The following is an 18,249-nucleotide window of genomic DNA, read 5'->3' on the forward strand; positions in this document are numbered from 1 at the left end:
AAGAGCTCAGATTTTATTGGGGGTAGAGGAGGGAGAGAGAGAGAGAGAGAGAGAGAGAGAGAGAGAGAGAGAGAGAGAGAGAGAGAGAGAGAGAGAGAGAGCCCTGCTGACTGTTGGAAATCAGCAGCTTGACAGGTCAATGGAGAGGACCCTGGGAACTGTGCTGGGGCTGCTGTTGGTGCCGCTTTGCTGTAAGTTGTGGACTTCCAAGATGGGGTTAGTGGTGCTCCAGAGGGGCCAATGTGAGGGAGAGGAAGACAAAGTTGACTTCTCCTTGGATGTCAACAGGGGTGGAAACTCCTGAACAATGATCCTTCAAATAGTTTGCTTTTCTTTCTCTGATCAGGGGTAAGAGGAATGCCGGTGGAACAGAATCCTCCAGCCCTGAGTCTTTATGAAGGAGCTGAGTCTGGTCTGAGATGCAATTTTTCTACCACCATGAAAGGTGTCCAGTGGTTTCAACAAAATCACAGAGGCAGATTTATCACTCTCTTTTACCTGGCTCAAGGAACAAAGGAGAATGGAAGGTTAAAGTCAACATTCAATTCTTAGGAGCGCTACAGCACCCTGCACATCAGGGATGCACAGCTGGAGGACTCAGGAACTTACTTCTGCGCTGCTGAGGCACAGTGCTCCCAGCAAGGCTAGAGCCTGGCCTCAAACTGCAGGTGGATGTGTAGCTGAGGCCCCACCACAGCAAGAGTCTGCAGCAGCATTTGCACAGCTGTGGGGTCCCAAGTTTATGCTGCATCTCTGTCACCTCTGCTAACACTGGACAGTCCAGGGCTGCTGTTTCACTTTACTGTACTCTTTTCATCACAGATTCCCATTTTCAGGAACAAATTCTCTCGAAGACTATTGGAACAACTGAGAAAGATGACAAAGTTCAAAGTACTGTCAGGACTGTTAGCACATTGTTAACTGTTCTTAAGTTATTGTTCTGCAAAAGGCTCTAAAGAGACATGTTGTTCAACAGAGAAGAGACCTCACAACATTTCAGTCAACTGCAGATCCTTTGAATTTCCAGAAGGATTGAAACCTATCCTTTGCAGGCCACATACATGTAGATGGTCTCTGGGAGTGTTGCAGAGCCTTAGAGTGAGTGGTGATTCATGTTGTTAGTGAATTATTACAAGATGAGAGAGTATGATGGGCCTATATGCTGCTATAGAGCATCTTGGAGAGAGCTATTAGAATCTTTCACTTCACTGGAATGTGGTTGACCTACTGGACCAAACCTGTAAAGAAAACAGACTCTTGCACTCATAGTAGATAAGAGGTGGCACTATATCCTTAGCTATAAATGGGTGTTGTGCCCAGTCCCCCATGCTGGAATTTTGTGTAGCTTTTGTGGGAATTTTGAGCTTGTGTAGGTCTTGTGCAAACTATTTCAATTGCTTTGAGTTCATATAAGTTACATTTTCTTGTAATTGAAGACACCACGATCAACTGAATGGATAAGACTTCTGAATTACATACAAATTATGGTTTGAATGAAAGTTGCCCCCATGGGCTCATATATTTGCATGCTTCATTCCCAGCTGATGAACTGGGAAGCATTAGGAGGTGTGAACTTGTTGGAGGAAGTGTTGGAGGAGGTATGTCACTGGAAGTGGACTTTGAGGTTTAAAAAGTCCTCACCAGGCATTTCTTTCTCTGTCTGATGCCTACTGACTGGGATGGAAAAGCTCTCAGATACTTCTCTAGCACCATGCCACCTGCTGCAATTCTCCCACCCATAATAGTGGTGGGAATTGTTCGAAGGTCAAGGTCCGGATCAGCCTGCTTCAGGCTGGGGTGGGGGTGGGGTTACAGGCAATCCCTCTAAAACTTTAGGTGAGTACCAATTTAAATTCTTTAATAAGTTAAATTAAATTCTTTAATAAGTTGGTCATGGTTGGTTATGCTATCTCTTCACAACCATAAACAGTTACAAAGACACAAATCATAAAATCACTTTTACTTTATCAGATATCCACAACTTACAAAATAAAGTCTGAGGAAGTATTAAATCACTGCTCTGTAAGTTAATGTTCACAACAAAAGAAGATTTACACAAAACTCATTTGTAAGAGTAGTTAACTCATTTCAGAAAAACTTGTTCCTCTACAATCATCAAACCTAGATTTAATAAAGCATGTGTCTGCAACTAATTCACTAGATGGGTCTGCCGATATCCCCACAGTGCATAACAGCTGTAAGAGCTTGTGTCAGCTTGGTCCTTTCTCAAATTCAGAAACTGTCAAAAATTAAGTTTAAATTTTTACATTTCTGAAGAGCACCAGACCACATCCAATTAGGCAACTTGAGAAAGAAGTTGCTTCAAGGATAACATTTTATATGTATATATGTATATGTTCCTAGATATAAACTTTTCAGTGCATATATTGTTATATGTATGTGTATTTCATGAATGTACATCTGGCACTGGACAATCAGTGTGCTATTCTTTGTGGAGTATCACCTCTCCTGATTCAAACATTACTCACTTACCTATACTATAGTCCTTTGTGTAAGGTTAAGGCATTGTGTACTTTTTTGTCATTTCATCAGTGTCCATGTTTGTGTATTCATATTGGTAAGAATTCATGGATATAGCTTCTGAGTTTACAAGGAAACACATTCTCCAGATTAACTGGCTCACATGATCTTTCTACTCTTCCTTTGCACTGTTTCCTGAGCCTTAGGTGTGGGAATTTTCGAAGATGTATGCACTGGGACTAGGCTCCACCATATATATATATATATATATATATATATATATATATATATATATATATATATAGTTAGTTAGTTAGTTAGTTAGTTAGTTAGTTAGTTAGTTAGAGGAAGTTAAAGGGGAATTACTGGATACGTGTGACTTGATAAGGTAAATGGGAAAAAGAAATTCATTGTAGGGAAGGGGGATGGAGAATAATACAGAAGAAGGGGATGATGATTAATGGAATGGAACTGAAAAATAAAAAATAAACCCTCACACTTTTGGACACCTGGTTTTCCCCCTATCTATCTATCTATCTATCTATCTATCTATCTATCTATCTATCTATTCATTCATTTTTACATCCCAACTGCTGCTCCTCTCCCAGTCTCCCCTCCTAGAGTCCCTTCCCAACCTCTCTCCTCTTTTTCTCTGAGAGGATAGGGAGCTCTCTGGATATCCCTTCATCCTGTGTGCATCCAATCTTTATATGATTAGACACACCCTCTCCCACTGAGGCCAGACAAGGCAGCTCTCTTGGACAACAGATTCTACAGACAGGCAAGAGCTTTAGGAACATCCCCAGCTCCAGTTGTTGGGGGGCCCACATGAAGACTGAGTGCATCTTCTACATATGTGCATCTTCTAGCTCCAGCCTGTGTATACTCTTTTGTCAGTGGCTCAGTCTTATAGAGCCCTCAATGGTCCAGGTTAGTTGACTCTGTTGGTCTTCCTGTAGAATTCCTATTCCCTTCAGGGTCTTCAATTTCTCCTAACTCTTCCATAGAGTCCCTGAGCTCTGTCCAATGTTTGGATGTGGGTACCTGCATCTGTTTCAGTCAGCTGCTGGGTGAAGCCCCTCAGAGGACAACTTGATCCTGTCTGCAAGCATAACAGAGTATCATTAATAATGTTGGGGATTTGTGATTACCCATAGAATAGTTTTCAAATTGGGCCACTTATTGGTTGGCCATTTCCTCACTTTCTGCTCCATCTCTGTCCCTGCATTTTTTGTAGACTAAACAAAGTTTGGGTCAAAAGTTTTCTGGGTGGGTTGGTAGATACTTGATTTTTGACAAAGAAGCCAAAACAATGGAAAAAAGAAAGCATTTTCAACAAATGTTGCTGGTCTTACTGGATATATGCATGTAGAATAATGCAAAAAGATCCATATTTATTACTATGCACAAAACTCAAGTCCAAGTAGACCAAAGACCTCAACACAAACCAGATACTCTAAACTTGATAGAAGAGAAAGTAGGGGATAGCCTTGAACCAATTTTGGCAGAGGAAACAACTTCCTGAACTAATTGCTCAGGCACTAAGATCAACAATTAATCAATGGAACCTCATGAAACATAAAAGCTTCTGTAAGGAAAAGGATACTATCAAAAGGACAAAATAGCAGCTTATATAATGGGAATGATCTTCACCAACCCTATATCTGAAACAGGGCTAATATTAAAAATATTTAGAGAACTCAAGAAACTAGACATCAACTAACCAAATGACTCAATTAAAAAACTAGAGACTTCTCAACAAAGGAATCTCTAATGTCTGAAAAACAAAGAAATGTTCAATGCCCTTAATCATCAGGGAAGTGCAAATCAAACTAACTCGGAGATTCCATCTTATACCATTCACAATGACCAAGATAAAAACCACAAATGACAGTTAATGCTGGTGAGGATGTGGAGCAGGGGAAATACTCCTCTATTGCTGGTGGGAATGCAAATTTGTGCAACTACTTTGGAAATCCATTTGGCAGTTTCCTATAAGATTGAGGATAGTTCTTCCTCAAGATCCAGCTGCACCACTCCTGGACATATACCCCCAAAAAGCCTCCACCATACGACAAGGTGTCCAACTCAACTATGTTCATAACAGCTTTAGATATAATAACCCCAAACTGGAACAACCTAGATGTTCCTCCATCAAAGAATGGATAAAGAAGATGTGGTACATTTTCACATTGAAGTATTACTCAGCTATTAAAAATAATGATGTGAAATTATCAGAGAAATGGATGGAAGTATAAAAGATCACCCTGAGTAAAGTAACCCAGACCCAGAAAGACAACATGGTATGTAATAAATTATAAGTGGGTATTAACCATAAAGAACAGGATAACCATGCTATACTATACACAGATCAAAGAAGATAAGTAACAAGGAAAGCCCAAGAGGAATGAATGTTTGGATCACTCTGAGTAGGGGAAATAGCATATATTTCAGGGTGCATGGGTGGTCAATGGAGGAAGAGGACTAGGTGTTGGAGTTGGTGTGGATGGGAGTAGGCAGGATCAATTTGGGAGGAGGATGGAGAGAGAGAGAGTACTGGCAGAGACAACTGGAAATATTGTGGAGTGATCCAGAAATATAGAACAATGAAAACTCCCAGAAATATATGAGGGTGACCTAGCTAAGACTCTTAGTAATCGGTGATATGGAACCTGAAATGACTATCTCCTGTAACCAGTCAAGACTTCCAATGGAGAGACTGGGACACCAATCCAGCCTCAAAATTCTTGATGCACAATTTGTCCTGCCTACAAGATATACAGGGGTAAAGATGGGGCATAAATTGAGAGACTGGCTTAGCTTGAGGCTCTTGCCATGAAAGGGAGTCAACCCAGACACTATTAGTAATATTCTGCTATACTTTCAGACTGGATCCTAGCATAACTGTCATCAGAGAGAATTACCTAGGAACTGATGGAAATTGATGCAGAGTCCCACAGCCAAATATTAGGTGGATCTTGGGGAATCCTGTGAAAGAGAGAGAGAGAGGAAGGATTGAAGTAGTCAGAGGGTTAAGGACACCATAAAGAAATCTACAGAATCAACTAACCGGGGTCCATAAGCGCTCACAAAGACTGAATAGGCAGCCAGAGGGCATGCATGGGACTGACCTAGGGCCTCTGCACATATGTAACAGTTATGTATCTTGGTCTTCATGGGAGGGTACTTCTAACATTAGGAGCAGGGGCTTTTTCTGACTCTCTTGACTACCCATGGATTCCCTTTCCTCTAACTGGGCTGCCTTGTCTAGCCTCAATAGGATAAGATGTAACTTATAGTCTTACTGTAACTTGATATGCCAAGGTTGCTTGACTTCCATGGGCAGCCTCCCATTGCTGAGAAGAAAGGGTGGAGGGATAGATCCAGGAGAGGGAAGATGAGAGGAGAATTTGGAGGAGTAGAGGAAGGGGAGGTAGTGATGTAAAGCAAATAAATAACTTAATTATTCATGAAAGTAACACGTGTATACAGGAATAAACACACAGAAGGATGCCTCTGACACAGCTATAGCACACACACAGTCAAATATTTGTGACAGTTATTATAAATGTTCATAAAATATAAACATTTTATGTACACATAAAATATCAAGAACTAGGAAAAAGATGTGGGCAAAGGTGAGAAAGAACAGCTTTGTGAGAAGACAAATTCTGTCAATGAGGAAAAATTACCAAGACCAAATTGAATGACAGAAGGCTCTCCCACAGAAACATGGTAGCCATGAAAGACAGACTTATGAGTGGAAAGCTTTAACACTTGAGGAACAAGCTTTTCTGAAGAGGTGAGCTGGCTGCTTGGGTGCTCTCTACAAGTCCTCAAGGAAGAGCCACAGATGCCTCACCAATCTCAAATAATAGTCAGCTTTGTGTTCCCTAAAAACAGGCACCACTATTCACAGACATTTGAAGAAAAGAGCTAAGAATATGTCAGTCTACATTTGATGCAGAGTGTGGTATAACCAATGAGCCCAGCATGCCAGCCATAACTCCTCTGCTGTGACTGTCCGGTGCAGTTAATCTGCAGACATTGTTTCAAGACACCAACGAACTCCTAACTAAATGGGCAGCACAAACCCATATTTTAAATTTCTAGATGGTAAACAGAGCAGATTGTAATGATTACACATTCTCAGAGCCAATTTATAATTCTTTAATTTTATAATATCTTTATCAGAGCTCCCAGAGACTAAACCACGAACCAAAGAGTATACATGGAGGGATGCATGGCTCCAGATATATATGTTGCAGAGGGTGACCTTATGTGACATCAGTAGGAGGGGAGGCCCTTGGTCCTGTGGAGATTTGATGCCCCAGCCTAGGGAGATGCTAGACTGGTGAGGTGGGAGTGGGTAAGTGGGTGGCAAAGGGGAGGGGGAAGGAAGGGTTTGGGATGGGGGGCTGTGGAGAGGTAACTAGGAAGGGAGCTATCATTTGAAATGTAAATGAATACAACGATTAATAAAAATAATAAATGTTACCTCCTTCCAGCCTAGCAAGGCTGGCTGTGACCATCTGCCACTTAAGTGGAGCCACCTGCTGTGTTGCTCCTTTGATGTGCCACTACCTGCCGGAGGCCCAACCTGCGTGAGGCTAACCGGTTCTCTTCCAAGATTTTCCAGAGTTAGCACCGAACTGTTATTTTCGAGAGTTCCCACTAAAAGGTTGATCTGTCTACTTCAAAAGAACTTTACTTGGCTAGAAATGGGCCTCCCCTCTTCTTTATAAAGCTTGTTTGCTGACATTAAAATTGAACCTTGATCAGAATGACTATCTTGGTTTCATCTTTCTCTCGTGCCACCTAGCTCCCTCTTCTCTTTCAGATTCTAAGATGCTTTCTCAGAACAGAACCCAGACATGTGAACTGCTGACTGGACACAACATATCTGGTGCCCACACGGGGCTGAGAAATGGCAGAGGACATTTGGAAGAAGCACTGCTGGTTTGGAGCTCCATGAAAGAAGAAGAAAATAATTAAAGGAAATTCATACCAGAGAAGGTCGTTATGGGCTAAGTTGAAACAGCGTTTAACCTGAGCGCTAATTCACTTAGGTTCAGCAGTGAGGCTTATCAGGAGCTAGGAACGTAACAGGCAGTTAGCTGTAGCTCCCAGAAGCTACATTTTTAGGTGTGAAAAAGAAAGGGTTTATTAAAAGGAAATTAATAATCAGGCGGACTGCATCATGAGGGAGGAAAATGTCCCAAAAAGCAGAGAGAAATTTCAGGAGTGCCTTGCTTTGTTCTCTCTGGGCTTTACAGAAGAAGTACTCTGCCCCTTTTGTGTTTTGTCTAATGTCTGGTACACCAATCTGTTCACGTGTTCAATTCATGTATGTTTGTGTCCAGTCTGTATAAATGAATGTTCTATGTTTTATGTTAGATAATAAAGATAGCTAAAATACTTTATCTGCAAAGCTGAGAGCTGCCACGTACTTCAACCAGAAAACAGACACATGGCAGGAGGGCCCCCGGCTAGAAAAACTGTTCATTATAGAAAAAAAAGAGAGAGAGAATGAGAGAGAGAGAGAGAGAGAGAGAGAGAGAGAGAGAGAGAGAGAGAGAGAGAGAGAGAGAGAGAGAGTCTACAGCCTCTTAGTTTTGGGGTAAAAAAGCTGATAAATGGTTTTCTCCTGGAGGGTTCTCTACAATCGTGATTAATGTGTTTGGCAAATGATAAGGTGCTTTTTATTCTATGATTGTAGCTAGAAAAATTAATATTCTCTAATTGGTCTAAATGTAACTGCTCCATTTGGTTTTTTTTTATTGGTAATGTGCTCTATGTGTTTTCACTATCAGCTAATAAGTTATGGTTAAGATTAATAATTGTTACATTGCTACAGATGGTTAGTCTTAAAATTGATAACTCAAGTTTAATGTCTTTCCAACACGTGGTATAAGGCAGGCCAAGAGGCTGGGTCTCTAAAGATATTTCTAGTTGAGATAATAATTAATGTGATTCCTATCCTAAAACGTAAAATTAAAGATAAGATTTAAAGCAATGTCTCTTTATTAAAGCATTAAAACTTACATGTATTTATAGGTATCAATTGGCAGCCAAACTTTGTAACATGATAGTAATGCTTCTAATATTGATTTTAAAGATGATAAATTGTTTTAAACTTGGGTTTTGCTTTCCCAAGGTTGTAGATATTATCCTAACGTTGCAAAAGAAACTTGAAAATTATGGTTAAAACTCCAAGTGTTCCATTGACTGCAGCTTGCAGTTTGATCGCAAATTTAAGATTTTCTTCTTACCCATATATTGTTAATTAAGATTATTACAAGAGTAATCATCTTATGAGAGCACTAATACAGCTCTCTGTGGCCATACAGCCATACAAAGCTCAGAGCAGCCTCAACAGGGCTTGTGTTACTTTCTTTTGTCTTGCAAACGGTGCCTAAGGAAGCTCTTGAAACTTGCCTCTCCCTGCCTCCAGGGGAATTTTGTTTTAGCTAAATGAATGTTGCAGATCTATCCAGATGTTGTTCTAAATAAAGTTCTAATTCAAAGTTTATAAAAGGGTCAATCAGACTGTAGAACTTATAAAGGCATTACAATCTGGCTTGCCTACTTCATGTAAGGTTATTATAGGTCTAAAGGTTTGTTTTTTTTTTTCCCCTTGAATGATAAAGGGTTTGCTTCTAGTGAACTGGTAATCACTGGAAAATTTTGTCTCTAGGTGTGGCTAATATAGCTTTACATTATGTAAGAAAAATTTTTATTGTCTCTGCTTCTATACAAGAAGCTAAGAGTTTGAATCTTTCAGTGTATATTGTTTCCTAAGTGAAAAATGTTTTATTAACTAATGCTTCTCAAGAAAAATTTACCTTAAATCCTTGCTCTCACCCAAAAGATTCAGAGACAATATCTTTTTATTACTTAGGGTTTTAGTTTACTACAAAAGGTTTTGCAAAAAATAAGAAAGCTTTTATAATTATTATTAATTATATTCATTGGTAATTAAATATTAGCTGTGCCCAAAACAATTCTTTGGCCAGAAAAAACATTATTGTAAAGTCATTTTTCTCATCCTCCCAGATCTTTGGCCCACTTGGGCCCAACTAGCTGCTGGCTGCTGCGGGGCAGGGCCTTGAGACACAGTTTCCCAGAGCTATAGTACTGTGAGAGACCACCATAGGCGGGCAGCCTTACAGCAAACTCAAGAGAGGGCCACATTCACATTTGTCCCAAGCCTCCACGTGTCCCGACCAGAGTAGCCATATTTTCAGAGTAGTCATATTCCTACCCCCCACCCCCACCCCCGCTAAGGCCCAGGGTGCTCTGCCACCCTTGTTTGAGTTTTCTAGCCTGAGAAAAAGGCCAAGGTGGTGGTGGTGGTGACAAAAGTGGCTGTGGCAACAGGGCCAGCTCTGCCCCAGTGCCAGGACCGGAGCTGCAGCTTGACATAGTGGCACGTCAGACGCGCACCGCCTTCTCCACTTCAAAATTACAGGGCTCAACAGCGAGTTAAAATCCAGAGTTCTTTTCAGAGTGACTCCACATGCCAGGGTGTCAGGTGGCCAGGGCTAAAGAGGACTTAGGGCAAACACCGCCCCAAGTACCCTGTGGGTGTCAGGCCCTAGACCACAAAGCCACAACAAGGCAGATGGGCGGGGCTGAGGTAGCACTCAACTCAAAACACAGTTTCATCATCCTATTATAATCACTATGATACTAATAAAAAATTATAAAGTATATTCGTGTATTTTAGAAAACCTATAACAAAAATTGTGTCTTAAAAACATAAGTGTCTGTTCCTTGTTCCAAACAGCAATTAATTTGGTTATTACGAAATATTAATAATTGACCTATTACATACCATCTTTTTAAATAGATTAACAATCAATATCCCAAATATAAGTTAAAAATTGTTTTTATACATGCTTTCATATCTTCTATAAATTCATGAATGCATACATCCCAATTATTGTGTTTAATAACAACCCCAATATGAGACGTAAGTAAATGTAAATTAGATCACATGCTTAGTCTCTTAAGTTTCCCCTGTTTCAGCACAAATAATCTAGTTGTGTGCTGTAGATGGTGTTTTTAATTGCTGAAAAATCAAACCTTAATTTGTATATTAATAGTCAATGTTATATCTCAGAGCTCAAAATTGCTTAAGATTGTTCGTCCCTCAGATGCTATTAATTCTCAAATTTGCAATTGCTTATGCATATACAACTCATAAAAATAATGCTGTCCTTTTAAGAAGGCAGTTTTTAGGCATTTATTAAATTGTTCTAAACTGCCTGGACATTTTAAAATAATGCCAGGCTAAATTTATATCTCAGACAGTCTATAGGTCATACATATAAGGTAGATTAAATATATAACCTCGTTCTTTATATATTCATAACAGTTATGGTTTAAGATAATATTTTAGTATTCTTAAAAATTGTGCATGTATAATTCTTTCCTTTTAGTGTCCTCAGTTACTACTTGTTTCCACATAATAGTGTTAATTCTTGAGGACTTTTACTTAATAATTTGCTACAAATGAATGTTCTTATTTCTAGTTAATAAATAAATAAATTATCCATATGTGACTCTTAATAACTTTTCAAGCTTTCTAGTTACAACCGCTCCTTAAGAGAAATAATTGAAAGTGCAATTAGTCACTGACCCTTTACAGCCAAGTATTTAAAATGTTTTGTCAACAAGTTATTAATTCAAAAGATTAGATATTGTGAAACTTCAAAACTTTAACTTCTTAATAGACAAAAAAGGGAGAAATTTTATCCCCATACATACTATTTAGTGCATTCCCATGCACACTATTTAAATCATAACTTTATTTTCAAATTTTGAAACTTAAATGTCAAAGAATTTAATAAATGCTTTATAGTATCTTAAAAGGATCTACTTATTGGCTTATAGATTGATCCTAAACAGCTGCCTTATTAGGGAAGAGAAAAACAGGTTCTCTCCACAGAACGCTGCAAAAGCATGATGGTTAATTCATATGATGAGCTGGCAGGTAAGTTGACTCAGTGTCCTGATTAAAGTAACTAGGAAACTAAATTGAGTACATGTTTTAAATCCATCCTTGCTTACCATTTTTCGAGTTTAGACTAGCTTCAAGCCTTTTAACTTTATGGCAATAGTACATCAGAGACTGTATATTCTGACTTAGTAAGATTAGTCATTTAATAGAGTCATAATGATTTTTCTCGTTTCTTCATTGTGACCAGTCATTCTAACTCAATCTTAGACTGGTCTAATATTTAGTCCACTATTAGAAATTCATATTGTAGTTAACTAAAATTCTTAATTACCTAGCAAAGTTAATTCAGAGCACATCCTCCACTTCCAGAGAATCTCTGGCCTTTTTACTAATTCTAAAACCAGTCCAGAGACTGAGCTTGAGCCTTACTAATTTGCTACTGAATAAAGTACCTGGACTTCCCCAAAAGAAGCTTTGTGATGTTACTCTTCATTGTCTAAGATTTTTGTCTTTCAAGCAGGTCAATCAACACCTTCAGCCGGATTGCAGGGGCATGCATCCCCACCCCCTAGAGCACGCTAGAGGCAGCTGTTCTTTTCATTCTAAAGACATATTGTGGCTTTTGGTCTGACTTTAAATTTAGGTTTGCTATGAGAGCTAAAAAGGTAGAAATTTCATATACTAAAAGAGATTGGTTTTTATTCTGATAGACGGGCTTAGTCCCTTAGCTGGTGCCTGGTTTTCCACCCTTGCTGTTATTGCAAGGTCCCCTTAGTTCCTCAGGCTGTGGGAATAACAGAGATGAGGAGGATGACCTCCAGCTCCTAATATAGCCTAAGAGCCACAAATTGTGGTGTTACTAGTGACATAATTCTTGTCGAGGCCTTGCTAAATCTGAGGTTGACAATTCTCCTTTAAGAGCTGCACAGTACTCAAAACTGTGCATAATGATTCATGATCATACGAATACAGTACGGGTACTGCTTGGGTGCAAAAATTTACTGCAGGAGAAGGTCCAGCTTGACCATTTCTGGGTTCCCTGTGAGATACACCCGGTTTGGATAGAGGTTGGTATCTAGTTCCAGTTACAACCAAAAATATCTTTCTAAGGCTCTGCCTCCCTTCCCCAAAAGATACCAAGAGCCACAAGTGTGGGTCGTGATAGCACCCACGGGAAAAATCGGGTCAGTTTCCCCCCAAGCCATGGTTAAAGCCCACTCATCTACGGATGAGAAAATCATTTGATCACCTAAGTTTAGCGTGGCCCTATTAAACTTAATTAATAGGGGAAGAGAGAGGTTGGAGACCATACCGTTAGAAGGGCAAGCCCTTCACTGCCTCCCACCCTAAAAAGCCAATTGGCCTTGTACTATGGAGCTGGTCGTCATTCCCTCCTCCCTGTTCCCCGCCTGTCATCCAAGAATGCAGAGGAAGATCCACGTGCTCTCCTTTAGTGTTATCTTATTATAGTGCTTTTTAAAATCAAATCCTGATATAGTTAAGTCTTCACCAGAGTTCCAAGGTCCTAGTATGACCGTGAAATTCAGTAGGAATTCAGCAAAGAAGTTACTAGGACAGAAAGGACAGTCTTATCCAAATAAGGGTTTACCATAAGAAAAGTTAGGGACTCTCACTGAGACAGGTTTCTTCATTCATTAGACCCTAAGAATTCAGGCAGAATTATAGAGCATAAATAAATTTTTTGCCTCAGTCCAGTTTTGTTTAATATTATTTAAAGGGGGGAAATGTTACCTCCTTCCAGCCTAGCAAGGCTGGCTGTGTCCATCCACTGCTTAAGCGGAGCCACCTGCTGTGCTGCTCCTTTGATGTGCCACTACCTGTCTGAGGCTAACCGGTTCTCTTCCAAGATTTTCCAGAGTTAGCACCGAACTGTTATCTTCATGAGTTCCCACTAAAAGGTTAATCTGTCTACTTCAAAAGAACTTTACTTGGCTAGAAATGGGCCTCCCCTCTTTCTTATAAAGCGTGTTTGCTGACATTAAAATTGAACCTTGATCAGAATGACTGTCTTGGTTTCATCTTTCTCTCGTGCCACCTAGCTCCCTCTTCTCTTTCAGATTCTAAGATGCTTTCTCAGAACAGAACCCAGACATGTGAACCACTGACCGGACACAACAAATAAAGAAAATTTAAAAAGTATTCACTCTTATTTTATGTACATGGATGGCTTGCCTTCATTTGTGTTTATGTATCATGTGTGTACCTGTTGCCCAGAGAGGTCACAAGAGGGGATCAGTTCCTGTGGAACTGTAGTTAACAGATTGTTTTGAACCACTGAGTTTGGTTCTGCAAACCAAAACTCAGTCCTCTGAGAGAGCAACAAGTGCTTTTAAGTGCTAAGCCATCAGTCCAAGGCCATATAGTATCCTACTACTAGTTTGGATCAGTGAAAATAAATTGGTAAAACCTATATCTTGCCATTCAGTTTATCATATGGTAAATCCCAAACCAGAATATCCATCAGTTGCTCTGCTACAACTCTTTCATGTCAGGTAGAATCATAAGAATGATGACAGTCAATTCTTATGTTTTAACCATTGCTTAAGTTCTTTAGATTGATGTAATGTACATAAAATAAAGTCTCTAGAAGTTAGACCCCCCAAACCAAACAAAGAATTCTCAACAAAGGAATCTCGAATGGCCCAAAAGCACTTAAAGAATGTTCAACATCCTTTGACATCAGGGAAATGTAAAACAAAAGGACCATGAGATTTCACCTTATACCAATCAGAATGTTTCTCCACATCCCTGCCAACATGTGTTGTTACTTTAGATTTTGAGTCTTTAGATTATGCAGTGGCCCTTGTTTACGTTCTTTAGATTGATGAGGGACACCTGAAATCTGGTATGTGTCTTATAAATGATCTGAGGACAAGAGCACATTTTTGACTCTGGAAGGTGTTACAATAGACCCTAGTTTAGTTTCTGTCCACCAGGGGGTGGAGTTTCCTAACACAAGATCCTTATCTGTGTGAACTCTAAGCTTCATAGGTTCATCATTTGATGCCATTTCATCATTTCTTCATGTGAAAAGTTGAGACCATCACTCTGGTGACACTGAAGATGAACAATTCCCCAGCTTTAGTGACTGTGATGCTGTTTATACTTGGTAAGTGAAGTGACTTAAAAAGTGCACTATTTTTCCAATTCTCTTGGCCCCCTGGGCCTCTCTCCTGTTTCCCTCTATCCCTTATACTGTGCCTCCTTTTCCCTAGCCTTCTTCTTTTCCATTGAGGACCCTCCTTCCCTCTGCTTCTCATGACTATTTTATTCCCCATTCTAAGTGGGATTTAAGCCCCCATGGTTGGGCCTTTCTTCTTGTTTAACTTCTTACGGTCTTTGGGGGTGTATCATGGGTATTCTGCACTTTTTGGCTAATATACACTATCAGTGAGTAAACATCAGGTATGTCATTTTGGGTTGGGGTTACTTCACTCAGGATGATATTTTCTAGATCTATCCATTTGCCTGCAAAATTTATGATGTCCTTGATTTTTATAGCTGAATAGCACTTATTGTGTAAATGTACCACATTTTCTGTATCTTTTTTTTGTTGTTGTTAAGGGACATCTGAGTTGCTTCCAGTTTCTGACTCTTATGACTAAAGCTGCTATGAACATAGTAGAGCACAAGTCCTTGGGGTATCATGGAACATCGTTTGGATATGTGCCCACGAGCAGTATAGCCTTCAATAGAACTATTTCCATTTTTCAGAGGAACCATCAGATTGGTTTCCAGAGTGGTTGTACAAGTTTGTAGTCCCACCAGCAATGGAAGAGTGTTTTCCTTTCTTCACATCCTTGCCAGCATATGCTGTCACTTGAGTTTTTGATCATAACCATTTTTATTGGTGTAAGGTAGAATCTCAGAGGATCATTTTGATTTGCATGGCTTAGGATGTTGACTATTTCATTAAGTGCTTCTTGCCATCTGAGATTTTTTTCTTTTCTGTTGAGAATCCTCTGTTTAGCTCTTACCCCAGTTTTTAATTGGATTATTTGGTTTTTGGAGTTTAACTTCTAGAGTTCTTTATACGTTTTAGATATTATTTAGATATTATCCTTCTATCAGATGTAGAGTTAATGAAGATCTTTTCCCAATCTGTCTTCTGAGAGCCTCTATGAACTGCTGACTGAGAAAGACAGATTCTCACAGCCAAGCGTTGGTTGGGTAAAGACTTGCTGCCTCCAGGGAATACCTGGAAGGATACCCTCTCAGAGGCAAAGGGGAGGGGAAGGGGTGGGGGTGAGAAGAACTCTGTAAGGAGGACCAGAAGGCAGGGCAACATTTGGAACAGAAATACTAAATAATAGAAAGTGCACTCTTCTATGATGTCAGAAAAATATTTAATTACCTATGACATAGATATCTTTTTTCTTTCAGGGAGGACCCATGGAGACTCAGTGATCCAGATGCAAGGTCAAGTGACCCTTTCAGAAAACGACTTCTTATTTATAAACTGCACTTATTCAACCACAGGGTACCCGACTCTTTTCTGGTATGTCCAATATTCTGGAGAAGGTCCACAGCTCCTTCTGCAAGTCACAACTGCCAACAACAAGGGAAGCAGCAGAGGTTTTGAAGCTACATATGATAAAGGAACCACTTCCTTCCACTTGCAGAAAACCTCAGTGCAAGAGATAGATTCGGCTGTGTACTACTGTGCTATGAGTGACACAGTGGCAGAAACTGCAGGGGCAGCTGAGCATAAAGTCTGAGAAGCAAAAGAAAGCCTGACTTTTGATAATTTCCCTTTTGAATCATCCTGCTTGCATGCAGTCTGTGTTGTGTACCAACATTTCTCTAGTTGATGAAAGTCAAACAAATGGTCAGAGCAGAATACAAAATAGATGATACTACAACTGTATTTTTGTACAGGAAATTAGAACTCCCATGAAGTGGAAATTTAAGGATTCGTTGGAAAGTCAGTTGTGTTGGATGGTGTTTTTCTGGGACAAACACAAGAAGTATTTTCCTGAAGTGGACATAAATGAAAGTCTGTTTTGCTAAACAAGCATGTGAAAGGGCATGTGATGAAGGATTCTTCACTAACAACATGCATGTATTGGTCCATCTTACATATGTTGTTGAGCTCTGATCTTTGGGACTCCATAGAGAGATATGTACCAAAAAACCTGCCGCTTTAGTGGTCAGCCAAGACAGATGCACATGCTGAGGCAAGACTGTAGCCTCCCTCAGCCTTGAAGCAGGCTGATCCAGACTTTGACCTTGCTGCCACTAAGAAGGAGATTACCTAGGGTAGAGCCTTCTGACCTTGATAGCTCTATTTGCTCTTCTCCAAGACTCTACTTCCTGCTGAGAGGTCCTTGAGATATTCCCGAGACACATTCTGTAGATCGCCTATGGGCTGGCTCCAGGCACCAAGAATGGGCTGCGGGGGACAGGCCTTCCCTCTTTATAAGCACAGATTCTCAGTAAACTTCAGAAGCTTTGAACAGAAAGGTTTGTCTTGGCCTCATTCTTTTCTCATTATCTGATCTTTTTCAGCCCCAGCCCACCTTTCAGGGGAAACCAGTTCACATGGCCGAGGGGGGCTACACAAGACACATGGTGAGGCAAGACCCATGGTGAGGCAAGACCCATGGAGGACATGTGATGTTTGGAGGGAGTATAAATAGAACTCAATGGACAGATGGAGACTGAGCTTGGCTTTCTGGTAGAGCTAGCTGTGCAATGCTTGTGGGTCTAGAGTCTTCTCTAAGCTTTGCTTCTCTGAAAGAAGCACAGCCTAGAACTTCTCCTGGCTTTCCTGCTGGTCCTTCCTGCTGACTCATGCTTAGGCTAAGTCCTGGATGTCTTTACTAGATATTGCCACTGCTGCTGATTTGTGTTTGCTATCCCAACTCTACTGAACTGTACTGCTGGTATATCTGTGAAGTGTTTGTGAGTGGATGGAGCTGCCACTGTTAACCTGTGAACTGAACTGCTGATTTCCAGACAACACAGATAGGAGTTGCTCCAAAGGACCATATCTAAACAGGTCCACTTTTCCTGTATCCTTTCTTTTCCACTACCTCTGGCAGGTCGTACACATAAAGCATTTAAGAACCATCATTAAAAATAGGATTTGAAAAAATTAGAGTTACCCCTGAAGGACATCAGTGGTTTCTCACACAGAGTCACAGTGATTTCACAGTAGAGCAGTGAAAACAATGAAGTGGTCAGTTGTCCCCACTCCACATACAAGTCATTATCTACATACTGTTTAATGTCATCTCCAGTAAGACATACTGTGTCAAATATACCAGAAAAGGTGGTATGACATCTAGATAATGTCTACCTAATACTACGGAAAGAGAAGTTATCAGAGGGCTACAGCCCTTTTATAACTCGGGATTTCTAGTAGAGAAAAATGCATAGAAAAGAAAGAAGAAAGCAAAGCTAGAGCATGTAGGTGATTTTCAGATTTGAATTATTCCAATTTAATCCCCCAGCCCCGGAGCATACTACCTCCTGTGGCTTCGCCTCCCTTGTTGTCTCCATTTTCATAGGACTGAGGAGATCCTGATGGCATACCTTGTTTCTTCCCAATTGTGGATCCTGTCACTCCATGCTTCCTTTAGCATATCTCCATCTCCATGCCAGCACCTAATATCAAGAAACCCATTCTGTCTGTAACCCTGGTTTATCCTATCAGGATCTCAGAAGCATTCTTTAGCAGTCAACCTATAGTTACCACACTCTTCCAAGAAGCAGGGAATGCAACAGAAACTAAGGAACAGGACACACATCCCAGAAAGACAAGACCAGACACCATCACC

General features: G+C 40.2%; 1 pseudogene, 1 gene segment (V, D, J or C) and 1 further gene; all 3 read left to right on the top strand.

Moving 5' to 3' along the window:
• Tcra (T cell receptor alpha chain) overlaps positions 1-18,249 on the top strand; it is a 1,796,232-nt gene that overhangs the window by 282,811 nt on the left and 1,495,172 nt on the right.
• On the top strand, positions 140-625 carry Trav4d-2 (T cell receptor alpha variable 4D-2; annotated as a pseudogene). Its single transcript is given in 2 exon segments — positions 140-191; positions 347-625. Coding segments are annotated over 2 exon segments (331 nt in total).
• On the top strand, positions 14,531-16,142 carry Trav6d-3 (T cell receptor alpha variable 6D-3). The segment is given in 2 exon segments: positions 14,531-14,576; positions 15,851-16,142. Coding segments are annotated over 2 exon segments (338 nt in total).

This window comes from Mus musculus, chromosome 14 (assembly GCF_000001635.26).
Source record: "Mus musculus strain C57BL/6J chromosome 14, GRCm38.p6 C57BL/6J".
Classification (NCBI taxonomy): Eukaryota; Metazoa; Chordata; class Mammalia; order Rodentia; family Muridae; genus Mus; species Mus musculus.